Source organism: Strix aluco, chromosome 15, assembly GCF_031877795.1.
Source record: "Strix aluco isolate bStrAlu1 chromosome 15, bStrAlu1.hap1, whole genome shotgun sequence".
NCBI classification, from domain to species: Eukaryota; Metazoa; Chordata; class Aves; order Strigiformes; family Strigidae; genus Strix; species Strix aluco.
The window spans coordinates 13,955,421-13,979,760 of NC_133945.1; the positions used below are offsets into that span (position 1 = coordinate 13,955,421).

The following is a 24,340-nucleotide window of genomic DNA, read 5'->3' on the forward strand; positions in this document are numbered from 1 at the left end:
CTCAGTGTCAGATGGAAAAAGATCCAAGTATCTGCTAACTTTGTTTGCTCCAGCTCATACTCGGTTTTCACATTTAAGGGTAAAGCTGTGTTGTTTCCAGTGCAGCCTGTGTCACTGGATCCGCACACTCAGAACAAGCTAGGCACTTTGGGCCTACAACCAATGGAGTTGACCAAATATCAGAGTTTGTAGGAAGTTCTTACAGCACCCAACACAAGCATGGACATTTAATAGTAACAGAAAACATCGAAAGAAAGCCTGTTTCTAAGCCAAATGTCTGTGAGAAATGCCCAGCAGCCCGAACACCCCACCACCCTGCACATGAGGTTGTCACAGATGAAAATATTAACATGGTAATGATTTAGCAGCAAATCAAGATTTATTAATGACTAGCAGCACTTAATCATTAACCCATTTAAAGATCTACAAAATAATTCATTAAAATATGTTATAATTAAAATAGCGACTTAACTACACATTTGAAGATGACAAGATTCACACTAGCTTACTATATGGTACCTTAAATCAATACATACAGACATGCACATTCACAAACACAAGGCATACAAACACACAGGCAGGCAAAAGTATCTGGATCCAGTGCAGTATGTACTCACATTCATGAAGATAACTGTGTACACCCACATTGGTAAGCAGAGAGGGACTGGGTGAAAGAGAAGCTAGCTCAAAGTTAGAATCTCCCTCTTCTCAAGTTTAAAGTAAATACTCACCATGCATCGGCATTCCTCAACAGGCGATGATTGAGACTCGAGAGGGTCGACTTCACCCCGGCCTTCCGTCAGCTCTATCAGTAGAAGGTCCCTTGAGGAGTTAATGCCTGAGAGGCGTCCCAACCCAGGGGAGATGCTGGTCACAGGCCTGCTGCAGTCCAGGAGAGCTCAAAGGGTCTCATTTGGGGTCGCTATTGATAGGGTCCAAGATAATTTACTTTTGTCAGACACTTTTTCGCTCCGGCCCAGCTTGAATAATGAAGTATTCAGGTGTCTCCCACCAGTTGCACAAGAACTTGATGGATGTGCAATTCTGTTATTGTTTTCCCTTGACCACATCCCAGGTGCAGGCGTACCAGGCTGTCAGGAGGTGATGGACTCTTATAGCTATTCCCAAGCGACAGGGAGAGCAGGAGCCAGGCACGTTGGGGGAGTGCCTTAATGCTCTCGTTCACTGCCATTTGCAGTCCTTTCTGCCTTAGGTTGGTATGTGGTCCAGGAGCAGGGTTGGAATCACACCAAGGGGCCCAGCAGAGAGTTGGGGGGGATGAATTGCACCACCACAGAGGTACTGGGCCTTGCCTCATGCTAACCGAGAGGGTGGTCAGCCATAGTGTTTGCATTCTGCTGTGTCTCTTCATGGTATTTTTGAAGCAAGCCCTGGACAAGAGGAAGAAGAAGACTCTGATGTCCCAAAATGTGAACCTCTTATTTTAGACTTACAAGTTTAAGGATACAAAGCGATGCCATTGTCACTGAAATCGGGAATAAACCTCTTAACGCCAATGTAGCATTAAGAGGCGCATTCTCTTTATTGCAGCGCCGGGTGCACGGGGGATCGCTCCACCTAACGTGCACCCCGAAAGAGAAAGGCACAGTCGTTATATACAATAAAAGAGGTAAATATTCATGTAATTTCTGAGAAGTACCTGCCTATTTCCAGGGAATTTAGTGCATATATTAATATTGTGCAAGCGTACTAAAATTTGGAGGAGGGTCTCTGAGGGGCTTCCACGGGGGCCTTCGGTGGTCTGTGGTGGTCCCTAGCGGCTGCTGAAGAGGTGTCCCTTAGCGTCCTTTCCATGAACTCTGAGTCTTTCTTTCACACAAGGTCTTGTCCTGGCTCATCGCTCTGGCTGTAAAGCTCCTCAGGTTCCTCATCTCGGTTCCAGCAGGTGTCTGCTGGTTTCTCTGCCCTCCCCGGGATGCACCATCACAGGTGCAAAAATTACGCCCTTGGGTGCCCTCTTGCCTGAGGCCCCTCACAACCCCACGCGGAGGGAGGGAGCCAGGCCTAAAGACAGGGCGCTCGCTGGAGGAGGGAGCGGGCCCTGCGCGCCTCGGCCCCGCGCCACAGCCGCTCCCTTCGCAGCGGGGCGGGGCGGGGCCCGTCGCGCCCTCCCGAACCCCGCGGGTTCCCTCTGAGGGGAGGGCGGCTGCGGGGAAGGCGGCCCCAGCGGGGAGCCTCACCCCCGCCCCGCCGGCCACCGCCCCACAGGCTCCGTTAACGCCCGGAAACAGCAGCGAGGCTTCCCCCGCGCAGCCATGAGCGGGCTCGGGGCCGCCGCGGGGCCGCCGGGCTGGCGGCTGGGAAGCAGCGGTAAGGGCGCGGGGCAGGCAGGTACCGCGGCGGGGAGGGGGCACCCACCGGCGGGCGGAGGGAGGGACGGGGCCAGCGGCGCCGCTCCCGCCTCGCCTCGCCTCCCTCAGCGCTGCGGGGTCCCGGGGGGCTGCCGGCCGGGGGCCATGTTGTGGCGAGCCCCGCTCCGCAGCCGCTGCGCTCCCTCCCTCCCGCAGAGGTGTTCCTTCCCGAGGAGACGCGCGGCGCCGCACCTGCGGGCTTCCTGCAGGAGCTGCCCAGCTACCAGTCGGCGCGGAGGCGCCGCGCCACCGCCGGGGGCACCCAGGAGCGGCCCGCGGCCCCCCGGGGCTCCGCGGGGCTCCGCGCTGCTGAGGCCTGGGGGCTGGAGCCGGAGGGAGACGGGCCGGCGGAGCTCCCTGCCAGAGAACGCCCCTGGTGTATGGCGGTGAAGAGGAGATTAAGGTTAGTCTTTACGCGTTTTGGTTTTTTTTAAGTTACCTTTTCCTAAAGACAACAAAGGTGCGATGGCAGGCTGAAGCAGAATTGGGTTCATCTGTCTCTGTTTCACCCTGTGACGTCATTTTGAGAAGCTGCCCAGGTGCTCCCTGTGGCACCTCCAGCTGCAGGGGCACGGCTGGGGCTCTTGGCTGGTAACAGCGTGAGGGAGTAGCTGACTGGGGGCAGGAATAGATTGAATGGGAAAAAATGAGTCAAAACTGGAAATTACCTGTAGCAGCAAAACGCGTTTCTTACTGGCTTCCTTTTTTTTTTTTTTTTTTTTTTTCCCTGCCTCGGGGTTTTGTGCTTGTAAAGGTCACTGTGGGTTATCTGTCATCGGCAACCCCCTTCTGCTATCGAGTGCTGCTGTTCCTGAGTCTTCTCAGCAGTTCGTGTTCCAAAACACATTGCGCTCTCTCTGGGGTGGCTCAATACAGGTGGAAAAAAGCTTTCCAGGGCCATTTCTTCTTTTTTTTTTTCCTCATATCCCTTTTAAAATTGCTCTTTGGTGTGAGCTGTAAGCAGTTCCTGCCCCTCTGGTGGTAACCCTCAGCAGGGAGGGGATTGCAGAGAGCATGCTTTGCCCCGCCTGTATTTCTCTGCTTGTTGTCTCATGTCTTACTGCTAGGCTAAAAGCTCCCTTGAGGAGGGACGGTACAGTATGTGTTCTTACATTGTCAGGGAATAGCTGCACCTTTAAATTGGGTACTTTGTAGATGTGGTTATGAATCAGGAGAGAGGTGAAAGTACAATTAATGTCTGCTGCTCCACAGAGAGCAAGTTACTCGCTTGCAAGAGCAGTGGGAAATGGATTACAGCCTGACCCTGGAGTTGAGTTTAACCTTGCATCCTTTAGAGAAAGAACAGCAGAAGTTCTAGGTCATGGGAAAGGAAGGTGCTCAATATGTTGAATTTTTATTTGAAATTGGGATATCTTAAAGCTCAGTTCTTCAAGAAAAAGGAGCTGCAGTCCTGTGGCCATAGCATGTGTTAGGAACGGAGTTGGGATGTCCCAAGCTTGTTTACACATTTTAGCGCTGAGAGATTCTGGTGGGGCTTCTTGGCACTTGTAAGGAGCAGTAATCTGTGTGTATTGTGCAGCAGCTGCCAACACAAAACACTTGATATAAATGTCCTGAAAGCTGAACACTCAACTTCTGTAACACAGATGAATGTGCAGCCCACGCCTCTCCTTAAAATGCAGACCAAACATGCCAGATAGTTCTCCAAAGTATCTTGTTTAACAAACACTACATGCTGCAACCTGTAGTTTCCACAAAATGAAATCTTTTGAGAATAGCTGTATTTGCACTTAAAGATGACCTTATCTCCTGCCTTTTTGATTGTTGCATATAGGGTTTAATTCTAATTTTACTTTCAGCTGAGCAGGATGTGGGAACTTTGTCAACATACAACGCACATGGCGGTGGCATGGTGTGGCAGTGGGTCAAGTAGGGTTGTATACAAAGTCTTTTAAAATTGAAACCTTTGTCTTTTACTCTAGCACGGTGTTCTCATGGGTGCTTAACTGCTGCCCAGAGACTGGAACAGGGTTTGCTGCATATAAGTCAATCTTCAAGCTATGTTTCTGGGAAGTTTTGTCTGTTTTTGAGGTTTCTTAAAAGAATAAATGAAATGCAAACTCTGAGTGACTAAGAATTCGCCTTGATGCTGTCACTGACCATACACCAATTTTTAAAATGCAAATGTGTGCATATAGTATGAAAATATGTGAGAAGTGGTTAAAAATTCTAGACAGTTTGTGGCACATGCTCGGTGTTTGTTTGCAGCTTATTATTAGAACAGTACACCCCCACACATGTTGACAAAGAAATACTTTCTGAAATTAATTGAGTTGGCACTTGCCAGAGAATTTTTCAAAATGCTACAAAACCTTAATAATTAAAAATTAACAATAACATTTGTTTTCTGTTATGTACTGGAATGTGATATAAAAGTTAAAATTATAAAATCCGAATGAAATATTTAAGCCTCTTTTAGTTCTCTGTATGTTTTTTACTTTTTTTCCCCACAACATGTTTTGACATTTGGTTCTGATTTTGAGATCTGTGAATTTTCTACAAAAGAATAATTTTCTGGTTTGAACAGCTGCATTTATAACATTAAAAGAGGAAAGCTAAATATTTTAGAGAAATTTTTTAAGAACCTCTTGGTGCAGATGCTCTGGACAGAAGTTTTTTAGGAAAGAATCTCCTCTTCCTTTTCCAGCCATTTGTAAATACGAAGTCATTAACAGCAACTGCCCTGAGATCCCACTGGGAAGTGCAACTACATATTTTTCTGTGTTGTACTATTGTCAATTGGATTTTTTTTTTCTTCTTCCAGAGAGGCGAGTGTTTTTTGTGAGAGGACTTGCTATATTTGAATTAATTTGATGTCACAGTTATCAGGAGGAGCAACAGGGACAGCTAGCGTGTGTTACTCCAACTGTTACCACTGTGTTATCCCTCTGAAGGCTGCAAGCAGGCTCCATTGTGCTAGGCCCTGTTACATGTAGTGAAAAAGTCTTTCTTGTGCTCAGTAACTGAATTTCTTGATTCTTAGGGACATTCAGCAGGCTGATATAAAACATTTATCTGGATGGAAGCAGTGGAAAATAGCTAGCAGTAAATCGTTGAAAAAAGTCCTCAATGACGTCAAGGAGCTGTCATCTTACCTGGAGCTTTGGCGACATGATATTCACAGCATAGAAGGTATTTGCTGTGTGATGTCAATTTGTCCTCTTTCAAGTTGCTTCTGTTACTGGTAGTTTTATGTGTGTGAGTGTAGTTTCAGATATAACTGTATATGTTTAGGAAGTTACCTGCTTCCTTTATTATTGCTGATGTAAAATCCATCATGGGGGAGAAGGAAATCTACCGGAGAAAATTATTTAAAAGTCACATTTCCGTTTCAGTTATGTTGCTAAAAGCCTGCAGTAGTTAAAACTAGCTTTAGTAATGTTTTATCAGTTAACTCGGTGTAACTGAATCACAGAATCATCTAGGTTGGAAAGGACCTTGAAGATCATCTAGTCCAACCGTTAACCTAACACTGATAGTTCCCAACTACACCATATCCCCAAGTGCCATGTCAACCTGCCTCTTGAACACCTCCAGGGATGGGGACTCCACCACCTCCCTGGGCAGCCCATACCAACGCCTAACAACCCATTCTGTAAAGAAATACTTCCTAATATCTAGTCTAAACCTTCCCTGGCACAACTTGAGGCCATTACCTCTTGTCCTATCACTTATTACTTGGTTAAAGAGGCTCATCCCCAGCTCTCTGCAACCTCCTTTCAGGAGAATGGATAATCTCATTCTGTATTTTCAATTATTTTATCGTCTTAATTATTGGCACATGTTTCTTCTATTCCTAGGGAAATTTGGTACTGGCATCCAGTCCTACTTCTTATTCCTGCGTTTTCTGGTCCGGCTGAATTTTATAATTTTTATCCTGATGTTTGGTTTTGTTACCCTTCCCAGCATCCTTTCTAAATACGGAATACTCAACAATAGGTTTGCTAAAATTCCTCTAAAGAACATAGGTAAACATCTTCTCTATGTACTGCTGTTGTTTGTTTGTAAGATTCTCCCTTTCCATCAGCTTCTCTTCCACCTCTCAGGACAAAGAAATGCTTTTATATTATAAGAACTTGCTATGTTTGAGTTAACTTGATCTTGCAGTTTAATGGGTATCACCATTTGAGTGACTTTTCCTGCCTTTCTTTTGACAGAGCCTCACTGCACAGTTTATATACCTAGTGATAATAAGGGACTTGTTTACTTCTATACTTACCTCAAAGATTTGCTCAGTGGCACAGTAAGTAATTAGGTTTTTTTAATTAAGTTTCTGTGTCTTGCATAGCATGTAAAATATGAAACCATTTTACTTGGGGAATGAAGCTTTGATAATTTTGAAAAATGAGACATATGCATCACTGAAATAAAATTAGTCTTTATTATCTGTGAGATAATCTGTGAGGCCACGTGCTGCAGCCTGCGCCTCTCCTCCCCAGCTGCTGAACGTTACATATTCTGGAGCACACTGCCTGTTGTGCTCTCTGTGTAGGGTCTCAGTGTCCTCGTCATAGAGCTCTTTGATTGGAGAGGGGAGGGTTTTAGGCACATAGTGTCTGCATTAGTTTGGTAGAAGAAGTGGCAGTATTTAGAAGCTACAGACTGTTGTAGCTTGCTGGGGGCCCCAACAGTAATTTTAAATTTACAAAATGATTGCTTAATACCAGGTTGGATTGCACTGGGCTGTTGCTGCTACTGTTACAAATTCTATTTAAACTTTATGTTTTCACAGGGGTTCCTTGAAGTGACAAGTTTGTTTTATGGCTATTACACAGTAGATACTGAGTGGCTCGGTGTCCTGAGGTACAACTTGCCACTAGCATATCTGCTGGCTACGTTTGGCTACCTTGCATTAAGTCTCCTCTGGATAATAATAGGGTAAAGATGTTGGTATAGTTTATTTACTGCTACCTATTTCACAGTTTACATTGCATTCTTGCTTGTAGGGAGCATGCTGCATTCCAGAACTGTTTGATATGGAAATGGAGAATCTTTTGCTTGAGGATGCAGTGCCACAGTAGCCTTTGTCTGTGTTTGGGAAACTGAGCCAGCAAAATTAAAAAAAAATAATAAATTTGAAATATTATTCATATGTACACATAAATAAAAGATCCTTAACTATATAGTAGTTGTTGCAGGATTTTCTTTTGGGTGTTTTGGTTGGGGTTTTTTTTGCCATCTCAGTTTCCTGAGGCAGCTCTTGGCAGAATGGGGGCAGCCCTGGCTGAGATGAGAAAGTATTACTGTGGCTAAGTGCTGAGGGAAGTCACCTGTGACAGTCATGGCTTCAGCTGACTTTGGTTGCTGCAGACCCTCACACTGAAAGCTTCCCAGAGACCTGCTGATACAAAGCAAATGTGGCTGTTTGCTCAGAGTGGGGGTCGTTTAGTCTTTGACAAGCCAGGTTGCTTGAGGTGTGTTTTTTTGTTGAGTTTTCTGTGAACAAAATACATCTTTTCATGAATGAATTAAAGTGGCATTTTTCTCTAGGTCTGTGGAAGGATTTAAGCAGAACTTGGTGCATGATGAAGATCAATTTCAGAGTTACTGTAACAAAGTCTTTGCAGGCTGGGACTTTTGCATTACAGATCTAAATGCAGCACGCCTAAAACATCGCAGCTTGCAGTATGAGCTCCAAGTGAGTAACCTTCATTTTTCTAAATGGCTAAAAAGGAGAGGTGTATAATTCTGCAGATAATGGAATAATGGTAAGAAGGATCAAAATAGCTTATACTGGGGGCAGGGCAACCCGCATCCTCTTGCCTGCTTTCTAGGTAGCTAGAATTGTGCAACATGAGGAGGATTGTCACAGAGGCTGATGGCCCTTCCCCCATCCTCTGGGGACCGAAGCCAACCTGTTAGCTGCTTGTTTTATCTGCGTCTTCCTCACACTCCAGTCGGGCTTCCTGTGTTAGTGTCTGCATAATCCAACAGGAAAAGCTATCCCAGCTGTGGGCAAAGCCCTTGTGCTGTTGGGAATCAGTTTGAGTATACTTACTGGGTTGTAAGTCTGCAGTGTGGTAGGTGGTAGTTTGGGGAGGAATAAAGTTCAGATGGTACTCTTCATACAATTTGAGAGAATTGTTGCAGTAAGAAGATACTGAAAGCTTTTTACTAGGTGTCTTTGACACGCATACACGTACAAAATGCTGATGTAGCTAATAGATTTCCCAAATCATAAAGCTCTCTGAAAAGAGAGTCTGAAAGGCTTTTCTGGTGAAACCAATACTTTCTTTTTGCTTTCTGTACACTGGAATCAGAGATTTGTGTAGTGAAACAACTATCTTTGAAAATATACTTCCACTTCAAACCACAAAGCAATAATTACCTATTTCATAAGTTACAGTGAGTTGGTTTCTGCTCTAGTAAAGTTCACAGTCATCTTTTTTCAGCTATCACTAGAGCTTCCTTCGCTTACCACACTTTTGCCTCTAGAACTCACACCTTAGAAAAACTATCCTAAACTCATACCCCTGAGAAGAGATAATCCTGAAACCACAATCCCGGAAGCGAGAGTGAGCTTCCTTATCAACCCTTATCTATATGCTGAGTATGATGTTATATGATACGGAATATTTCTCTGGCCAGTTTGGGTCTGTTGTTTTGGCTGTGTTCCCTCCCAGCTTCTGGTGTACCTGTGTTCTGGCGGACATGGGAAGTTGAAAAGTCCTTGATTTCTTAGCAACAACTAAAAATATCAGTGGATTATCAACATTCTTCTCATACCAAATCCCATACTGAATCCAAAACACAGCACTATTCTAGCTACTAAGAAGGAAAATAAAAATCAGCTCTATCCCAGCTGAATCCAGGACAACATCCCAGAGGTGGAAGACATGGTGTCAAGTATTGTGTGCTGCACCAGAAAACTACACATCCTTTTTCTTTTGTTTGTAGACAGACTTGGAGGAAGAAAGACTGAAGCGAAAAATAGCTGACAGGACAATGAAAGAAAAGCTACGCATCTACTCTTGGAGAATACTTATAAATATAATTGTCATTGCAGTTTTATCAGGATGCTTTTACTCTATTTACAGAGCAACTGTCTTCTCTCAAGAAAGCTCCAATGTAAGTATCAGATATGACATTAGGACAGATTCAGTCAGGGCTGGGATTACAGCAAGAGGAACTATTGTGAAAGAGTCGAGTATCTTAATATAGCACCTTTCATGCAAGGGATCTGAAAATGCTTTCTACAGACCTAGAATTTTTTTAGTAGGAGAGAGTGAGAAAGATGAGAACCATGTGCAAAAAAGCCCCAGTGATGTCTCCCTTTGATTCAGAGGATTCAGTGTTGTGTGCCTTGGAACTAATGCAGCTGACAAGAAAAGCAGCCTGCACTTTCCTTCCTGTGTAATTATTCTCACCTCACTGTGATCTACTAGTACAAGCGATGGTGTGTCCGGGAAGTGAGCTAGCTGAGGGAACTGATCTGGTTAAAATAAACTTCATCATGATCAAGTTTCTTGACATGGTTCACTGTTCAGCTGCAAAAATGAACAGCAAGGGAAGGGAAGAGCAAAGATTATGATCTGTTTTGTGGCCTGAGTTACAGCTGTGTGGGGAGACAGGAAGGCTCTGAACACGGAGCACTTTGCAGAAGAAAAGGTTCTTGTATCAGTCTTGGGAAGAATCAGGTTGGCTGGGGTTGTTCACCCCTGGCAGGACAAGCAGATGGGAAGGGCGGTTGTTGGTTCAGAAGCAGAAAAACAAGAGCTGACAAGTTTGAACAGTTTCACAACAGCAATTGACTTCTCTGTGGGACCCCAGGGTTGAATTGGCCTGATGTGAATGGAGACCGAAGTTTTTCTCTCCCCTCTGTTCACTGGTGATGTGACAGGCACTGGCTGTGTATGGGGAAAGTTGTGCTTGTGGTGGACCTAACGCTTAACTTCTGTAAAATGCCAGGATTGCAGAGGGAGGAGCAGGAAATGGGGTCTAAAGAAGTGTTTGTGTTGGAGGTGTTTGAGGGCAGAGAAGGAGGATAGCACAACACTGAACAACTTGGAAACCAGCTTCACATAGTGTGGGCTTTATGTTTAAGGGTTGATATCTTGACCTTGCCTAAATGAGTAGGTAGAGAAGCTTGTTAAGATCGTAGGAAGGTCAGGGGAGCTGCTTGGCACCAGTGAGAATAACTTGAAAAGTGTCTTCACTTTGACATAGATTAAAAGCTGGTAGCCTTGGTGCTGGGTTAGACAACATAGTCAGGTGCAAGCCTTGGTGAGATGAGCCTGTTCAAACAGAAGCTTTGAGGAAGTGCAGAAATACTCATACCTGGAGGTAGAGGGAGTTACTGGTGAAGGGAGCAGGAGAAAGCAAGAGTGTGTGGCAGCAAACTGCAGAGGTAGATAGCAGTGTTCGGGCTTGTAGTTCCAAATACAGGTGGAGGATGAAGACAGAGTAAAAGATGCTGGGCAGGAGAGGCTGGTGGGTGGCTGGAGCACAATGTCAGGAAGGTGTGTTTCTCTGAGTATTATCTTTTTCTCATCTCTTCTTGTATAGGACTTCCAGCCTAATCTCATAGTGCAGTATTTGCCTTCCATAGTGATCACGTTGGTCAACTTCATTGCTCCTCAGATTTTCTCATTTCTGGTCAGACTTGAAGATTATTCACCAGCTTTTGAAATCAGGCTGAAGCTCATAAGGTAAAGATGTTTTTGTTGTGGCCTTGGATGTTTCAAGAACTTGTTCTTGGCAGGTTATAAATATTGTAAACATTGAAATGTCAAGAATCAGAGAGGTTGGACTCTGCCGCGGAGGGCCTGGGCACTGGAAGCCAAGCAGGCATTGTTTGACTTGCATTCAGTTGGAAACTTTATTTTTAGATGTGGAAACAATCTCCTGTTTTGATGACAGTACAGTTATTTCAGTGTCCAAGTTCTTCTCTCAGTCTCATTTAGCTGTGTGATCTGGACATCTTCAACAACCTGAATAAATAGTAGAGAAGTTGTGGCTGCAGAGTTGTGGATTCACACCGCTTTGCGTGCAGCAGTTCCCTCAAAGAGCAAATGTGTGTGTACAGCAGTGACTGAAGCACGGCTTTGCTCGAGGCAGAAGTAAAAAGTTCTGGGCTAAAAGATACTTCAGTGTGAGAGCATGAAGAACTGGCATTTGGCAGCTTAAGGCAGTAAGATCTGGGTTGAAGCACCTGGACTCTGCAAGCCCCTGTGCTTTGTTTTTCTGATTTGACTAAGTGCATCTGAAGGCCTGAAGCTACCTGAGAGGGAAATGCTGTTCACCGAGTTGTTACCTGGCCTCAGACTGTACTTGAGAGAATGTCAGCCCACTTTGGGGTCCAGTTCTGCAACTGAAATGACTGATTTGGAAACAATACTGAGAAAAGAAACAAGGGACTGTAGCCTAAAGCAGGGAAGGTGAAAAGCAAGTTAACTTACTACTAAGAAAGGAAATGTGTTTATTGTCTAGCTGGCCATTCCGTTAAAGCTCTGTTACAACCCTTCTGTGTTTCCAGCCTTCCTTGGACTCCCGTGAATGTTGAGCCAGGCGTTAGAATGGTTCTTTTTTGGCAGGTTTGGAATTGGGTTTTGCCTTTCTTCCAGGTGTGTCTTCATGCGGTTGGCTGGTATCGGTGTTCTCTTGTTCTCGCTGTGGAGTCAGATCTCCTACTGTGCCACCGACAAGTGTAAGGCCTGTGGATACAATTACGAACTCTATCCTGTAAGCAGATTTATCTTGGTCTTTAATCATCTGAACTTGTGAATAGAGATTTGTTTTCCATGAGACTTGCTTGTCTAGAGATATTTAGAATCAGACCTGGGGTTGCCATTCATGTTATACCTGGTGCTGACTCTTACAGCTCAGTGCAAACCAGTACAGTTCTCATGTATATCTTTTGTTTGTCTAAAACTCTGATTAGAATTAGTCCAGTGGCAGATTATTGTTTAGCATAGGCTTTCTGACTACTATGAGGATTGTTTGAGGTAGCTCTGGTTTGGAGACAGTTGTGTTACTGACTTTTGCTCCAATAAGACAAATGGTCTTTACTCAGAAAAACCAACCAAACAAAACCCAACAAAACAAACAAAAAGCTTGGTGTGGAAGTTCTGAAACACTTAAATATTTTAGAAATGGGAGTTAGTGCAATTTGAACTTTATGGTGTTAACTGAGACATTTCTTGCTTTAGAGATTGATGGATGTATTTTTCACTTGTTATTTAGACTCCTAATCTTTTTTATCCTGACTTGCTTTTGTAGTGCTGGGAATCTGAAGTTGGGCAAGAAATGTATAAACTGATGATATTTGATTTTATTACAATTCTTGCTATGACTCTGTTTGTGGACTTTCCTAGAAAGTAAGTATCTACCTTTTGAGCATACTCTTGCATATTACATATGAAATACATTTTCTTTTTTCTGTATTAATTCCCCATAGTTCTAACCAGATTACCAGTTTTAAAATATCTGGTGGTTTGAACACTTGTTTGCTATTCAGATGGCTGTGTAGGTTTTGATACTTGAGTCTGTTTTTTTTCTTCAGACATTTTTCTGTTGTCTAATGCTTAAATACTAAACATTGTGCGTTCCAAACGTGTTGGAATTCAGCTAGGCTCTATAACTTCACTTTAGAACTAATGATATTCTTTTGGTTTTAGGTTGTTAGTTACTCATTGGTCTTGCAAGCCAGTTCAGTGGTGTGGATTGCAGGAATTTGGAATTTCTGACAATGTCCTGGATATCATTTATGGGCAGACTATCTGCTGGATTGGAACCTTCTTTTCACCACTTCTCCCCGCAATAGCAACTATAAAATACTTCATCATCTTTTACATTAAAAAGGTAATGAAGGTGTGTGATAAACGAACAAAACTGACCACATCTCTGTGGGTTTTGTAATATAAGTATGCAGTTGATTTAAAACAAACAAAAAACCTTAAAAACACACAAAGATGCAATGTACTGGAAATGAGGTAATGGTATTCCATTTTCTGTAGGTTTTTTGCTTTAAGAGAAGGTAGAATTTTGCTTTGAAATCAAGCAAGCCAACATTTAATAACTACTTCAATTATTTTTTTAATGATTTAATTATTTTTTAATAAAAACTTTTAATGTATTTACTAGCAATGCAGCTTAGAACTTGGACAAAATTTTGCCAAGCTGCTAACGATTTGGAAGCAAAATGGAAAACGCAGGCTGGGTTGGATGTTCAAGATGTGATTTCTTTATATCAGAAGCTTTGCTCTGTGACCACACAGCTCCTTCTGTGCCTCGAATTCTTACTAATATTGTAGTTATTACAAGAGGGGGTGTATCCAGTGAAGATGTGGCAGAGCAATGTGGCTGTGCTGTGGATCATACACCAAATGGCCTCTGTGCAAGTGTATGAGGCCCTCTGAATCAAATTCTTACTCAAAATAGGAGATACTGACTTATACCAGAATGTAAAGCATTCTTGTCTTAGCCCTTTTCAGTCCATGTACATCAAAGGAAGGATGGTTATGTGGTAGCTGGTAGCGTGTTTGAGAATGGAGAATTCAGTTGGTGGGGAAAGTGTACTTGGACATATGTATGTAGATGTACTGGTAACAGTCTTGCTCACTTTCTCTCTTCAGATCAGTTTGATACACACATGTAGACCTGCAGCTAGGCCTGTTAGAGCATCAAGTTCCAATTTTTTCTTCTTGGTCGTGCTGTTGATTGGGCTCGTCTTTGCTTTTATTCCTTTAGGAATCAGCATAGCACAGTAAGTGACAATTTAACTTCTGTGAAGTTGACATTTGTTCTGAGGTTATCAGTTCTCTAAAAATAGACACACAACTCTGGAATGATAAATTGAGATAAAATATGTAGTGTATAATAAATCAAATTATAACTTCATCTAAACAAAAATTACAGTTTTAAAGACAAAGGACACTTTTACCCCGTCGACAAAATGGTGCTGGGCTTATGTTGGATTATTTTATCTTTACATTTTGGTGTAGCATCTCTTTCTGTTCTGGTGCTTTGACAGTATCCCCTCCTCCAAGGCATGTGGGCCATTCAGGAATTTTAACACTTCGTGGGCAGTTGTTCCAGATACAGTACTTGGGTTACCAACAGGTCTGCAGCAGGTCCTTCACGGCATAGCATCAGAAGCCTTTGCAGTGCCTTTTTTTGTTGTCATTTGGTGAGTACTGCAGAGACCTGATTCAGTTGTGCAGCTGCATGGTTCATTTCCTTCCCTACTGAACTGATATCAAACAGCTATTAGACCAGGTTTTCCATCTGCAGTCAAAAGCATCAAAGCCCATATGAATCCTCAGGTCCTACGTCGTTGCCTGTGTGTTCACACTCATAAACTTTATTCCATTTCCTCTTGCATGTCCCATATCCCACACTTGTCTTTCTCAAAAGTCTTAACTGTGAGTCATTCTGCAAATTAGTATTGTAAGCCCTGTGATCACAAATCCTATCGACAAACCTTGCTTTAAAAAAAACCAAACCAACAACAAACAAAACCCCCAAAACAGTCATTCTGTAAGATAAAATTCAATATAGAATCATGGAATTTTTTAAGGTTAGAGGTCGCCCGTAGAGATCATTTAATCCAACCTTCCTATTCAAAACAGGGTTGAGTAGAGCAGGTGCTCAGGAACCATGTCCAGTTAGGTTTTGAAGATCTCTGAAGATGGAGACTCCACAGCCTCTCTGGGCAACCTATTCCAGTGTTTGGTCACTCTTGCAGTAAAAAGGCTTTGGATTTTTTTCTTACGTTTAAATGGAATTTTTTGCATTTCAGTTTAACCTGACTGTTTTCAGCTCTTGGAGCCTTGTTACCTGATACTTTCTACAACTTCTACACTTGAGAAACAGAGTAGTTTATTTCAGACTCCACCCAGCCCTTTCTTCCATAACAAATGTTTATGTGTTCTGAACAGAACCTCTTACTGTGCACACAGGAAATATCAAGTCCTCTTTGTTGGTTTGTTTTTTTTTTTCTTTTTTTACTTTATTATAAAGAATGTGTAAGAGGTGAAGGATGACTTGCACTGGTACCCTACTACTTACTATTTGGAAAAGAAAATACATGATCTATACAAGCATTTGTGCCATTCTAATTCTTGCTACTGCTCTTCATCATTTAATGCACTGTGGATAATCTGGGTCACAGATTACATCTGCAATATGTGCTATAAGGAATGGCTGCCATACTGATTGCTGTCTGCTTAGCATAGTTAGAAACCCCAATGGAAGCAAAGAGTTACTCCAGTGAAACCTCATTAAACTTGATTTCTGAGGAGCAACCCCTGCCATACATACACCTAGAGCAGGGCAGGAGCTGACAGTCTAGAGAGGGCTGTCAGAATGTGACCTGTAACATTTGAAAGTGGCTGTGCCTCTGTGTCCCCTAGCACTTTGTCCCTGCCTGCTGCAGGCAGCACAAATACCTCAGCAGATGCTTTTGAGCAGAGCTATGCCAATCCTATCCCAGCTATATATTGATTTTTGTTTTTTTCCTCCAGCAGCTTCTCATCTGAAGCAAATGCACAAACCGACAATTCCTCTAGCCCATAACAGTCATTTTCTGACTAATTCTGTTTTGCATGGTGCTAACATATAATGTTGGTTTGTTGTTTGCAGCCTTGTTATGTTCTATTTTATTGCCTTGGCTAGAGCACACAAACGAGTGGTTGAGCAGCTGAGGGAACAACTGGTTATGGTAAGATTTGACCCACTTTTCTGTACCCCTAAAGTTTTCTTTTTTGTGTCAGTAATCAGGCATGCCGAGGAATAACAGTTTTCAGAGTCTTCTGGATACTTGGTGTTTGCACAGGCAGTCAAGAATGTTTTAGAAATTACATATTACATAACTGTAGTATTTCTCAGTCTAGTTGGTTTTCTTGGGTATCAGCTGCAACTGCAGCAAGGTCTGATGATATCAGCTACGAATGCGTGAGATATGCCTCTGAGAAGTGGTGTCCCTGTTCTTCATCTGTCGTTTTGCTTAAATCCACGCATCTGTGTGGGGTCTTTTTGTGCCAAACAAGAACCTGAACCTTGTGCTTCCTGTCCCCTCTGCCGTATTACACAACCCACACCTCTGTTTCCTTCTCAGCTCTCACAAACAGGCACCCATCTCCCTACCCTTCCCTCCAGGCCTGTGTTTCTACTGCATTAGGTCTGCTCTTACTCCTGAGTGCAGGTCCCAGCACCACTTGCAACAGGTACTCAAAGTGGAGCAAGTCACCACTAACTAGTTCTTCAGAGAACGGTGCCAGTGCAGACATGCTTCTTTGTGGCCATCAAAAGCTGCTGCCATGTTTTGACAGTGTTCATATGCTGTGGTCTGTCAGACTCTGCTCTAGTCAGAGCCTGGCCTCACTAACAAGACTTCTCACTTTCTTGGGAAGTGCTTCTTTTAGATACAGCATTTAAAAACCTCTCTTTAGAAATCTATCACTGTGCTGGGAGGAGATTTTTGAAGAGTAAGGAATTTAGAAGCAAAAGCCTTACTGCTTTTTCAAGGGTTCTCAAATCAGTTAGGAATTCTGAAAGTACTTGCATGCTTTTTATTTTTGCTTGTTCACTGTTGTTAGGCTTCTTGGAAGTATGTGTTTAAGTTTTTAGGTGTGTGAGATGCTTTTACTGAGCTCAGTGCAGAACTGTTACTATGTGACCTAATATGAGATAAACGGAGTCAAGAGTATGGTAAACTTAAAATTGTTCAGGCAGTTGAGAGTGTGATGGGAGCCACTAATTAGAGTACAGTGTGGTGGGTGCACCTATTTATTTCTAATAAAGAAATGAGCTGTTCATAGGTAACTTGTACTACTTCTGTTCGTCCAGAGCATACTTTTTATTCTGTCTTTCCAGGAGGGTCGTGACAAGCAGTTCTTAATCAGAAAGATAACAGAAGCTCAGAGACATCCTTGAAAACCACAAAAAGCCAGAAGAACTTGACTTCCTGAAACTCCCAGAGCCACTAGATAAGAGTAGAAGCATTTGCAGCACCTAAAAAGCGAGCAGCTGACCGACACCCTGGCACTGCTGTCTATGTAACGGACACTTAGTCCTGATTGTGCTAGTGGGCCTGAAAGTTTCTAAGACCAGAAATTCAGTTAATTTATACTGTGTTAGACCTGTCCAAAAAATTATATGGTAGGACACTTTATTGCTGCTACAGTTTCAGGGTTGTTGGAGTTTAAGTCCCTGTTTTTTCAGAGGTTTGGGTAAAATGTGATCAGAACTGAAACTCCATATAAGAACTTTGTACTGTTTTTACAAATTACGCTTTAAGAATTAGGAGGGAGGGGAAAGGCGTGGTTTTACATGTTTCCAACTCGCTTATCTTTTAAAACCAAAGCAGAAGAGACCTATGTCAGTATTTTGAAATAGTGCATAGGAGAAGAAAATAATGGCATGGGTTTGAAATCAGTTTTCTAAATATCTTTAGAGAAGAGACTTTGATACTTGATTGCTCTGAATAGCAAGTGCGGTTAACACTGGATAACTTCACAGACTGTTTCAGAGAAAAGCTGATAAAAAAGCTCTGAAAAAACACTGGGAGTAGGAAGAGACCACCAGTCAGGTCACCAAGCAGTGCATGTCTGTCACAGGGAAAGCCATTGCTTGGGTACCAGCCTCACTGCTGTGGAGTAGCCTCTTTTTTTTTTTTTTTTAATGTGTTAAGGCATTATTACTGACGTTTTATTCTTGTAGCAACGTCTTGACTACTGTTCTCTTTGTTCTAAAATGTGAATATTTGAGAGTTAAGTTATAGTTTGGAAATACAGCATTCAGAAATGTGTGTCAGTATCCTTTAAATTCATGTTTCTTCTCTCTGAAATGAAATGATGAAGCTGTGTGACTCAGAGCAGTATTTCTAAGTAGACTACTAACTGTTTCCTTTATTTAAAGATTGTGCTTAAGGATTTTCTGTACAGAATTGTGTTTATTACTTGAAATTTGCCAGTAGCACACTGTCAGTTAATAGGTGAGAGACTATTGTTTTTATGTGTTTTGGGATGTTTTCTGTCTTCATTTTAAAGAAATTAACATTCACTAAATGATTTTTTTTTTTTTTTTAAATACAACGTCTGACGTTTTTAAAATTAGCTTGCTTGGACTCTGAGGGGACCGACCTTTGTGCACGTCGGCTGGGTGTGCAAACGCCTCCCCGGGCGCGGGCCCTCGCGCCCCCCAGCTCACCCGCCAGCGGGCCCAACGTGCCCTCAGCCGGCGGCGCGCGCGCCTGCCCCCGCAGGCCTGGGGAGGGCGCTCCGTCCCCGTTCCCATGGCCGCCAGGGGACGCCGGCCCTGACTGACAGCGCCGCTGTCCAGTGCGGCGGCGCTGCGGAGCCAATCGGAATCGCGACGGGGCGGGGCGGTGGCGGGAGGCCGGCGCGGGGGCGGCGCGCGGTGATGACGTTCCGGCGGGGCGACGCGCCGGAGGTGGCGGCGGGGTCAGCGGGATGGCGGTCGCTGCCGTAGCTCCGGCTGTGCGGCGCTCGCTGGGGCAGCGCCGGCCCCTCCGCTGCGGGGCGGGTAGGGGCTCGGGGCGGTTCCCGCGCCTGCCCACCTGTCGGGGCGCCGCCCTGAGCCGCGGGCCTCACACCGCCGCCCGGGCCCGCCTCACGCCGCCTGGTGCCGCCTCAGGCCGCCCGCCCCCGCGGGTGGCAGCGCCCGGAGGGGGGGCTGGGCGGCGGCAGAGCTCGCGTCACCTTTGTCTCTCCGGCAGGTCTCCGGGGGAGGTGGCCTTTGCCCGCCGGAGGGGTTTCCCTCAGGCCTTGCAGCACGCGGGCGACGCTTGAGGGCATCAACAAGCCCGTCATAGACCGCATCATCCGGGTGGACCATGCGGGGGAATACGGGGCAAACCGCATTTATGCGGGGCAAATGGCCGTCTTGGGTAGATCAAGTGCGGGACCGATTATCCAGGTTAGCGGACCTAAAAGCGATCGCTGTGTTTCTGTTTAATTTGCATTTGATTAATTAACAATGGTCAAATGAAGTTGAAAGATGATAGCCGCACATCTTTTTCTAAACACGTTTAAACATACGGGTTTATAAAGAGTGGTGGGTCTACTTGATAAGGGAGTTACCAATGCTATAACTAGTATTGTCACAAAAGCTTATTTTGCAAATGTTTTTATGTTGTTTATGTAACTGTCCTTATCTGCCCTTCACCATTTCTTTTTTGCAATGTGAATAGTGTTAGCTCTGCAGTTAAAGTGTGAAGGGCCTGAGCTGTTTTGGTTTATTAGTTTTATTGAAATTGTTTAATTTTTCTGTTTTTATAGTTACTGTGATCTGGCTCTTTTGCAGCAAATGTGGAATCAAGAAAAAGACCACCTGAAAAAGTTCAATGAACTAATGGTTGCCTACAGAGTTCGACCTACTGTTTTATTGCCTTTTTGGAATGTAGCAGGTTTTGTTTTAGGTGAGTTTGTATTATTACTATTACGGTTGTTTTATGAAGTCTTCAAATGTATAAATTATTTGTATTGCTTCAGATTACATTGTTTGCATATGTTTGGTACCACAATCGCAGGGGCTGGAAGTGCTTTACTTGGAAAGAAAGGTGCAATGGCTTGCACAGTGGCAGTGGAAGAGAGTATATCGGATCACTACAATAGCCAGATCCGAACTCTTATGGAAGAAGACCCAGAAAAGTACAAAGAACTATTGCAGGTATTTAACAATAACTTAAAAAGTTGTTTAACAAATTCATTGAATTATCTAATGTGACTTTAGTCTTTCAAAATAATACACTCTTAGAATTTACAGTAGATCTCTCTTTGTTCTATCACTTAACATGCTGAAGTCAACAGAAGCTTAAAGTTAACTGCAGTTAGCAGAAACTTCAAGTCCCAGATGAAAAATTAGAAGAGAAAAATAGCGTTCTTTAGAGTGTGCTAGAATGGACAAAAGCCCTGTTGGTTTACAGGGAAACACCCTTACTGATTATCTGTCAAATCAGGGACCTTAATTTCATTATTTAAATTGTCAGAATACTTTATATGTGTGAAACTAATTAGCATTATGAGTTACTATGACTATAGATTTTCTTGAAACAGTGAAAAACATAGTGATATATTAAAACAGCAGCTAAGCATATATTAAAAGAAATTTAGGTTTGGGGAATGCTGTAAACAATTCCCTTCTTGCTGAATTGAAGAGTCAGGTCTTTGAGAAGCTTTTTAGAGATCTGGACCTCAGATGCCTGTCCTGGTGCATGCAGTGGTCAACAGCATATAGTTTTGTATACTAGCTGCCTTGATTTCTCTGCCAAGTAGACTTACTAATTAACTGCTATTTTTAAAGATAATAAAACAATTTCGGGATGATGAACGGGAGCACCATGACATTGGGCTTGAGCACGATGCAGAAGCAGTAAGTACGGTGTTAACTCACGGGCACCCTTAGCGAGGATGTAGGTGTGATATTCTGACCTTCCTTGTTGTTGTGGTTTAAACCCAGGCAGCAGCCAGACACCACACAGCTGCTCAGTCACCCTCCCCTCCCCAGGGGATGGGGGAGAAGTTGGAGGGGTAAAGGTAGGGAGACTCACAGGTTGAGATAAAACCAGCTTAATAATTGGAATAAAATAAAACAATGATAACAATAATAGAAAGTACAAATGAGCAATGCACAATTCGATTGCTCACCACCTGCCAGCTGATACTCAGCCTGATCCTGGAGAAGCCAAGATCCTGAAACCACAATCCTGGAAGCGAGAGGGGAAACCCCTCCTGCCCGGCCGACCCTCCTCTATGTACTGAGCATGACGGTATGTGATACGGAATATTTCATCGGCTAGTGTGGATCTGGTGCTCTGGCCGTGCTCCCTCCCAGCTTCTTGTACACCTGCTCACTGGCAGGACATGGGAAGTTGGAATGTCCTTGAATTCTTAGCAACAACTGAAAACAGCAGTGGATTATCAACATTCTTCTCATACCAAATCCCATACTGAATCCAAAACTCAGCACTATTCTAGCTACTAAGAAAAATTAGCTCTATCCGAGCTGAAACCAGGACACTTACCCAGTGACTGTGATGTAGTTCTTTATTTGAGAAACAGAAAATAAGGCGCTTGATATTCTTTCCTGAAGATATATATAAGAAACCACTGCATATTATAGCTTTCATTTTTCTAGAACAGAATTGAATCTGTTGGAACTCATGTCAAGTATTAAAGAGATTGTGTTTTCCTGAGAGGTGTCCTCTGCACAGTTTTAAATTTTATTTTAAGTCTGGATTACATATTTTTGAAGATAAGGCTAATAAGTGCTATCCATGCAGCTGGAACTTGAAGCATTGTCTTGGTAGACAAACGCAACCATGTTAGGATGTGTGACTTCTCTCCTTTTTTTCTCCCCTCGACTTACACTTGTGGAGAAATGGAAACATTATGCAAAGTTGATTGGTTTTAATTTAGTTTCCTCTCGGGTAGATTAGACTATAAATACCGGTGGGTTTTGGTGGTGCTTTTTGCTTTGTTTTGTTTTTTGTGGTAAGGAGTAGTAAGCGTTATCTAGAAAACCAATCTGGTTCAAAGAAAATGCTTCATTAGATGTATTGAGTCTTTTATTCTTTGTTTTGCAGGCACCAGCATATTCAGTTTTGAAGACAGCTATACAACTTGGATGCAAAGCTGCAATATTTTTATCAGAAAGAATTTAGTGATATTCTCCATAATGTTTGTGGCAATAAGCTATGATGCAAAAGTGTATGGAAATTGCAGAAGACTAATACTTATTTTATTCAGACTTTTAAAATTTTCTTCACTAAGCATCTGATTCAACCAACCTTTGTCACAATGAGTACCTGTTCAAAAGGTACCTCTATGTAAGTCAATTGAGCTAAATGTGGATAAAGACGGCTCTCTACGAACTAAACCTTATTCAGAGACTGTTCACAAGGTGGCAGCAAAATATGTATGTATATACATGACATATATCCAATTGTGTGTGTATGTATACACACATATAAAAATGATAAATACATTTTCTGTTGCTTTCAAATCTATGTACTTGAAATAAGCTGGAGCTCATCAGTTCATTTTAAAATGTTTAATACTGACAGGATATTTTTGAGTTCTATTTTCAGGGTAAGTAAATGAAGTACTAGTAAGTTGGTTTTTTTTTTTAGTCTGTCTTTAATAAAGATTGGATTCAGACTTTCATTTGAAGATTTGTTTGTGTGTTTTTGGTTTTTCTTCAGGCCCAATTCTGAATTCTTTAACTAGAATTTTTTTCCTTTGGGTTTTTTGTTGCTGTGTGATTTGTTTTGTGGGTTTTTTTGGGTTTTTTTTGTCCTGACTGTGTAAGGAATTGATCCCTGATATGAAGCAGGTGGAGAGAGCAACTTGGAGCACCTGTGGAATTGCACTTAATATTCTGTTAGAGCTTTCAAGTTTATCTTGCTTTGCTTCTAGTCTTCAGTGGCTCTGGTACAGAGATGCTCTTGCTTTCTCCATGTTTAAATAGTTTCCTCACACATTCTGCTCACATCCTGGCATGGAGCAATAAAAATAAAAAAGACAAAATTGTGCATGTCTGTTCTGTTAAACACTGATCAAAGACCATACAGCAATGGAAGTAGTGTGTCTTAAAGTGGTAGGGGTGAAAGGGACTTTGTGCAAGATTGCATCTTTTGCTCTTTATGTCTTACAGAACGATTGGAAAGTTTTTTCTTGTTGCATCATTATGGAAATGGGGTAACTTTCCGAATGTATGAAGATGATACAGAACATGCTGATATCTTGATACATTTAAAGTCCCTGTGAAAGACTTGTATTTTTATAGCTGAGAAGCATAATCTTTTGATTAGATGCAGCAAGGCAGGGAAACCCCATGAATAATATTGCGGGTCACATAGAGAGCACATACCCATGCTTTTCCCCTTATATCCATGTTTCTAAAACTTGTTTAGCTTCTATAAACTAACTTTTGCTTCCCGATTTTACAGGTTTTCCAGTTTCTACAGGTTTGTGGTTTTTGTTTTGCTTGGTTGTTTTTTTCTTAATAGGAATAGCTAAGCTCGACAGATCAGAGAGCAGAATTTCTTGCATCTTGCTTTCTGGTTAAAAGAAATGTATTAAGAGAAATCTATGATGTATTAGAAGTCATTATTTCTTAGCCAGAGCAATGGGGTATAACTAATTGAACAGATCAGTTATGGATGTGGGATGTAATGGGTATAAACCTAATTGAAAAGGAAAGAATTGGAAAACAAGAAATAAAACAGTAGCAAGTGTGGCCCACTACTGTCATGAGGAATGAGGCCAATATTGCCATCTTGATTTTTACCTTATATGGGAAAATGACACAGTTATATTGAGGCCAGTTAAGTATTTTGAAGTTTTGCTGTGTGCTGGTTCTGGTTCTGTTGTGCTGGCCAAATGCTATGTGCTGACTTGGTAGCTGCTTTGAGACCAGAGGAGGATAAGAAGTGTGGAGTTGCTGCCAGGAATCTGAGTGAGACCTGTAGGAGCATCTCAAATCTGAGCCTGGTAAGGCTTCGGACCGCTTTTAATCCAGGTACATCCAAGCGCCTTTTTGAGTAGCTCGGTTAGTGTTTGTAGGTACTGACTGGTGTGTAACTTGATGTGAAAGTCTTAAAGAGGATTATTTTCCCTTATTTTGTGAAGGAGATTAGACTAAAAGCTAAATCCTAATACAGAAACTCCTGTACGATTTATTATGACTGCCACTTTGTACATAAGAATAATTTATATCACACCATTGCAAGTCTGGCCTGGTTATACTCAAGCTACTGATGTTATTTACGTTGTCCAACCAAAGTAGTGTTTGGTTCTCTATCTGTAACTGGTTTGCACACCCACTGGAATAACTTGACTAGAGGACCTCAGAGCTAAATCACAGATTTCTCTGGGACGGTGCAGTAGGAAGATAGCTCTAAGAGACTCTCCTTTTATATGCCTCAGCCCCAGACAGTTGTGAGCAGTGTGCATGTAAATGCGAGTTTACTAAAGGTACGCCGT

The 24,340-nt window shown here is 42.8% G+C and overlaps 2 protein-coding genes across 3 annotated transcripts; both read left to right on the forward strand.

Annotated features, from left to right (window-relative positions):
* Positions 1–2,047: 2,047 nt before the first annotated feature.
* Positions 2,048–18,400, forward strand: TMC7 (transmembrane channel like 7). 2 transcript variants are annotated; one of them, XM_074841075.1, is made up of 16 exons: positions 2,050–2,331; positions 2,529–2,775; positions 5,377–5,525; positions 6,194–6,361; positions 6,551–6,636; positions 7,126–7,271; positions 7,884–8,031; positions 9,291–9,461; positions 10,899–11,041; positions 11,957–12,074; positions 12,612–12,709; positions 13,010–13,193; positions 13,967–14,097; positions 14,365–14,520; positions 15,975–16,053; positions 17,208–18,400. In XM_074841075.1, exons 1-16 carry the CDS (start codon positions 2,277–2,279, stop codon positions 17,265–17,267), a joined length of 2,139 nt encoding a protein of 712 aa, XP_074697176.1. In that variant the 5' UTR covers positions 2,050–2,276; the 3' UTR covers positions 17,268–18,400. The 2 variants fall into 2 exon arrangements, with proteins under 2 accessions (XP_074697177.1, XP_074697176.1); XM_074841076.1 differs by lacking the exons at positions 14,365–14,520; positions 15,975–16,053 and having other exon boundaries at positions 2,048–2,331.
* A 347-nt stretch (positions 18,401–18,747) lies between these two features.
* Positions 18,748–22,525, forward strand: COQ7 (coenzyme Q7, hydroxylase). Its single transcript, XM_074841119.1, has 6 exons — positions 18,748–18,878; positions 19,072–19,271; positions 19,659–19,773; positions 19,885–20,024; positions 20,658–20,726; positions 21,940–22,525. Exons 1-6 carry the CDS (start codon positions 18,806–18,808, stop codon positions 22,015–22,017), a joined length of 675 nt encoding a protein of 224 aa, XP_074697220.1. The 5' UTR covers positions 18,748–18,805; the 3' UTR covers positions 22,018–22,525.
* The last annotated feature ends 1,815 nt before the right edge of the window (positions 22,526–24,340 follow it).

Bases quoted from the DNA above. Each gene is read 5' to 3' on its own strand.
- COQ7 (XM_074841119.1), top strand. From the start codon at position 18,806: ATGGCGGTCGCTGCCGTAGCTCCGGCTGTGCGGCGCTCGCTGGGGCAG. The intron at 19,774-19,884 runs GTGAGTTTGTAT...CCACAATCGCAG, and splicing joins TGTAGCAGGTTTTGTTTTAG to GGGCTGGAAGTGCTTTACTT. The intron at 20,727-21,939 runs GTAAGTACGGTG...TTTGTTTTGCAG, and splicing joins TTGAGCACGATGCAGAAGCA to GCACCAGCATATTCAGTTTT.
- TMC7 (XM_074841075.1), top strand. From the start codon at position 2,277: ATGAGCGGGCTCGGGGCCGCCGCGGGGCCGCCGGGCTGGCGGCTGGGA. The intron at 13,194-13,966 runs GTAATGAAGGTG...TTCTCTCTTCAG, and splicing joins TCATCTTTTACATTAAAAAG to ATCAGTTTGATACACACATG. The intron at 14,098-14,364 runs GTAAGTGACAAT...GTGCTTTGACAG, and splicing joins TTAGGAATCAGCATAGCACA to TATCCCCTCCTCCAAGGCAT.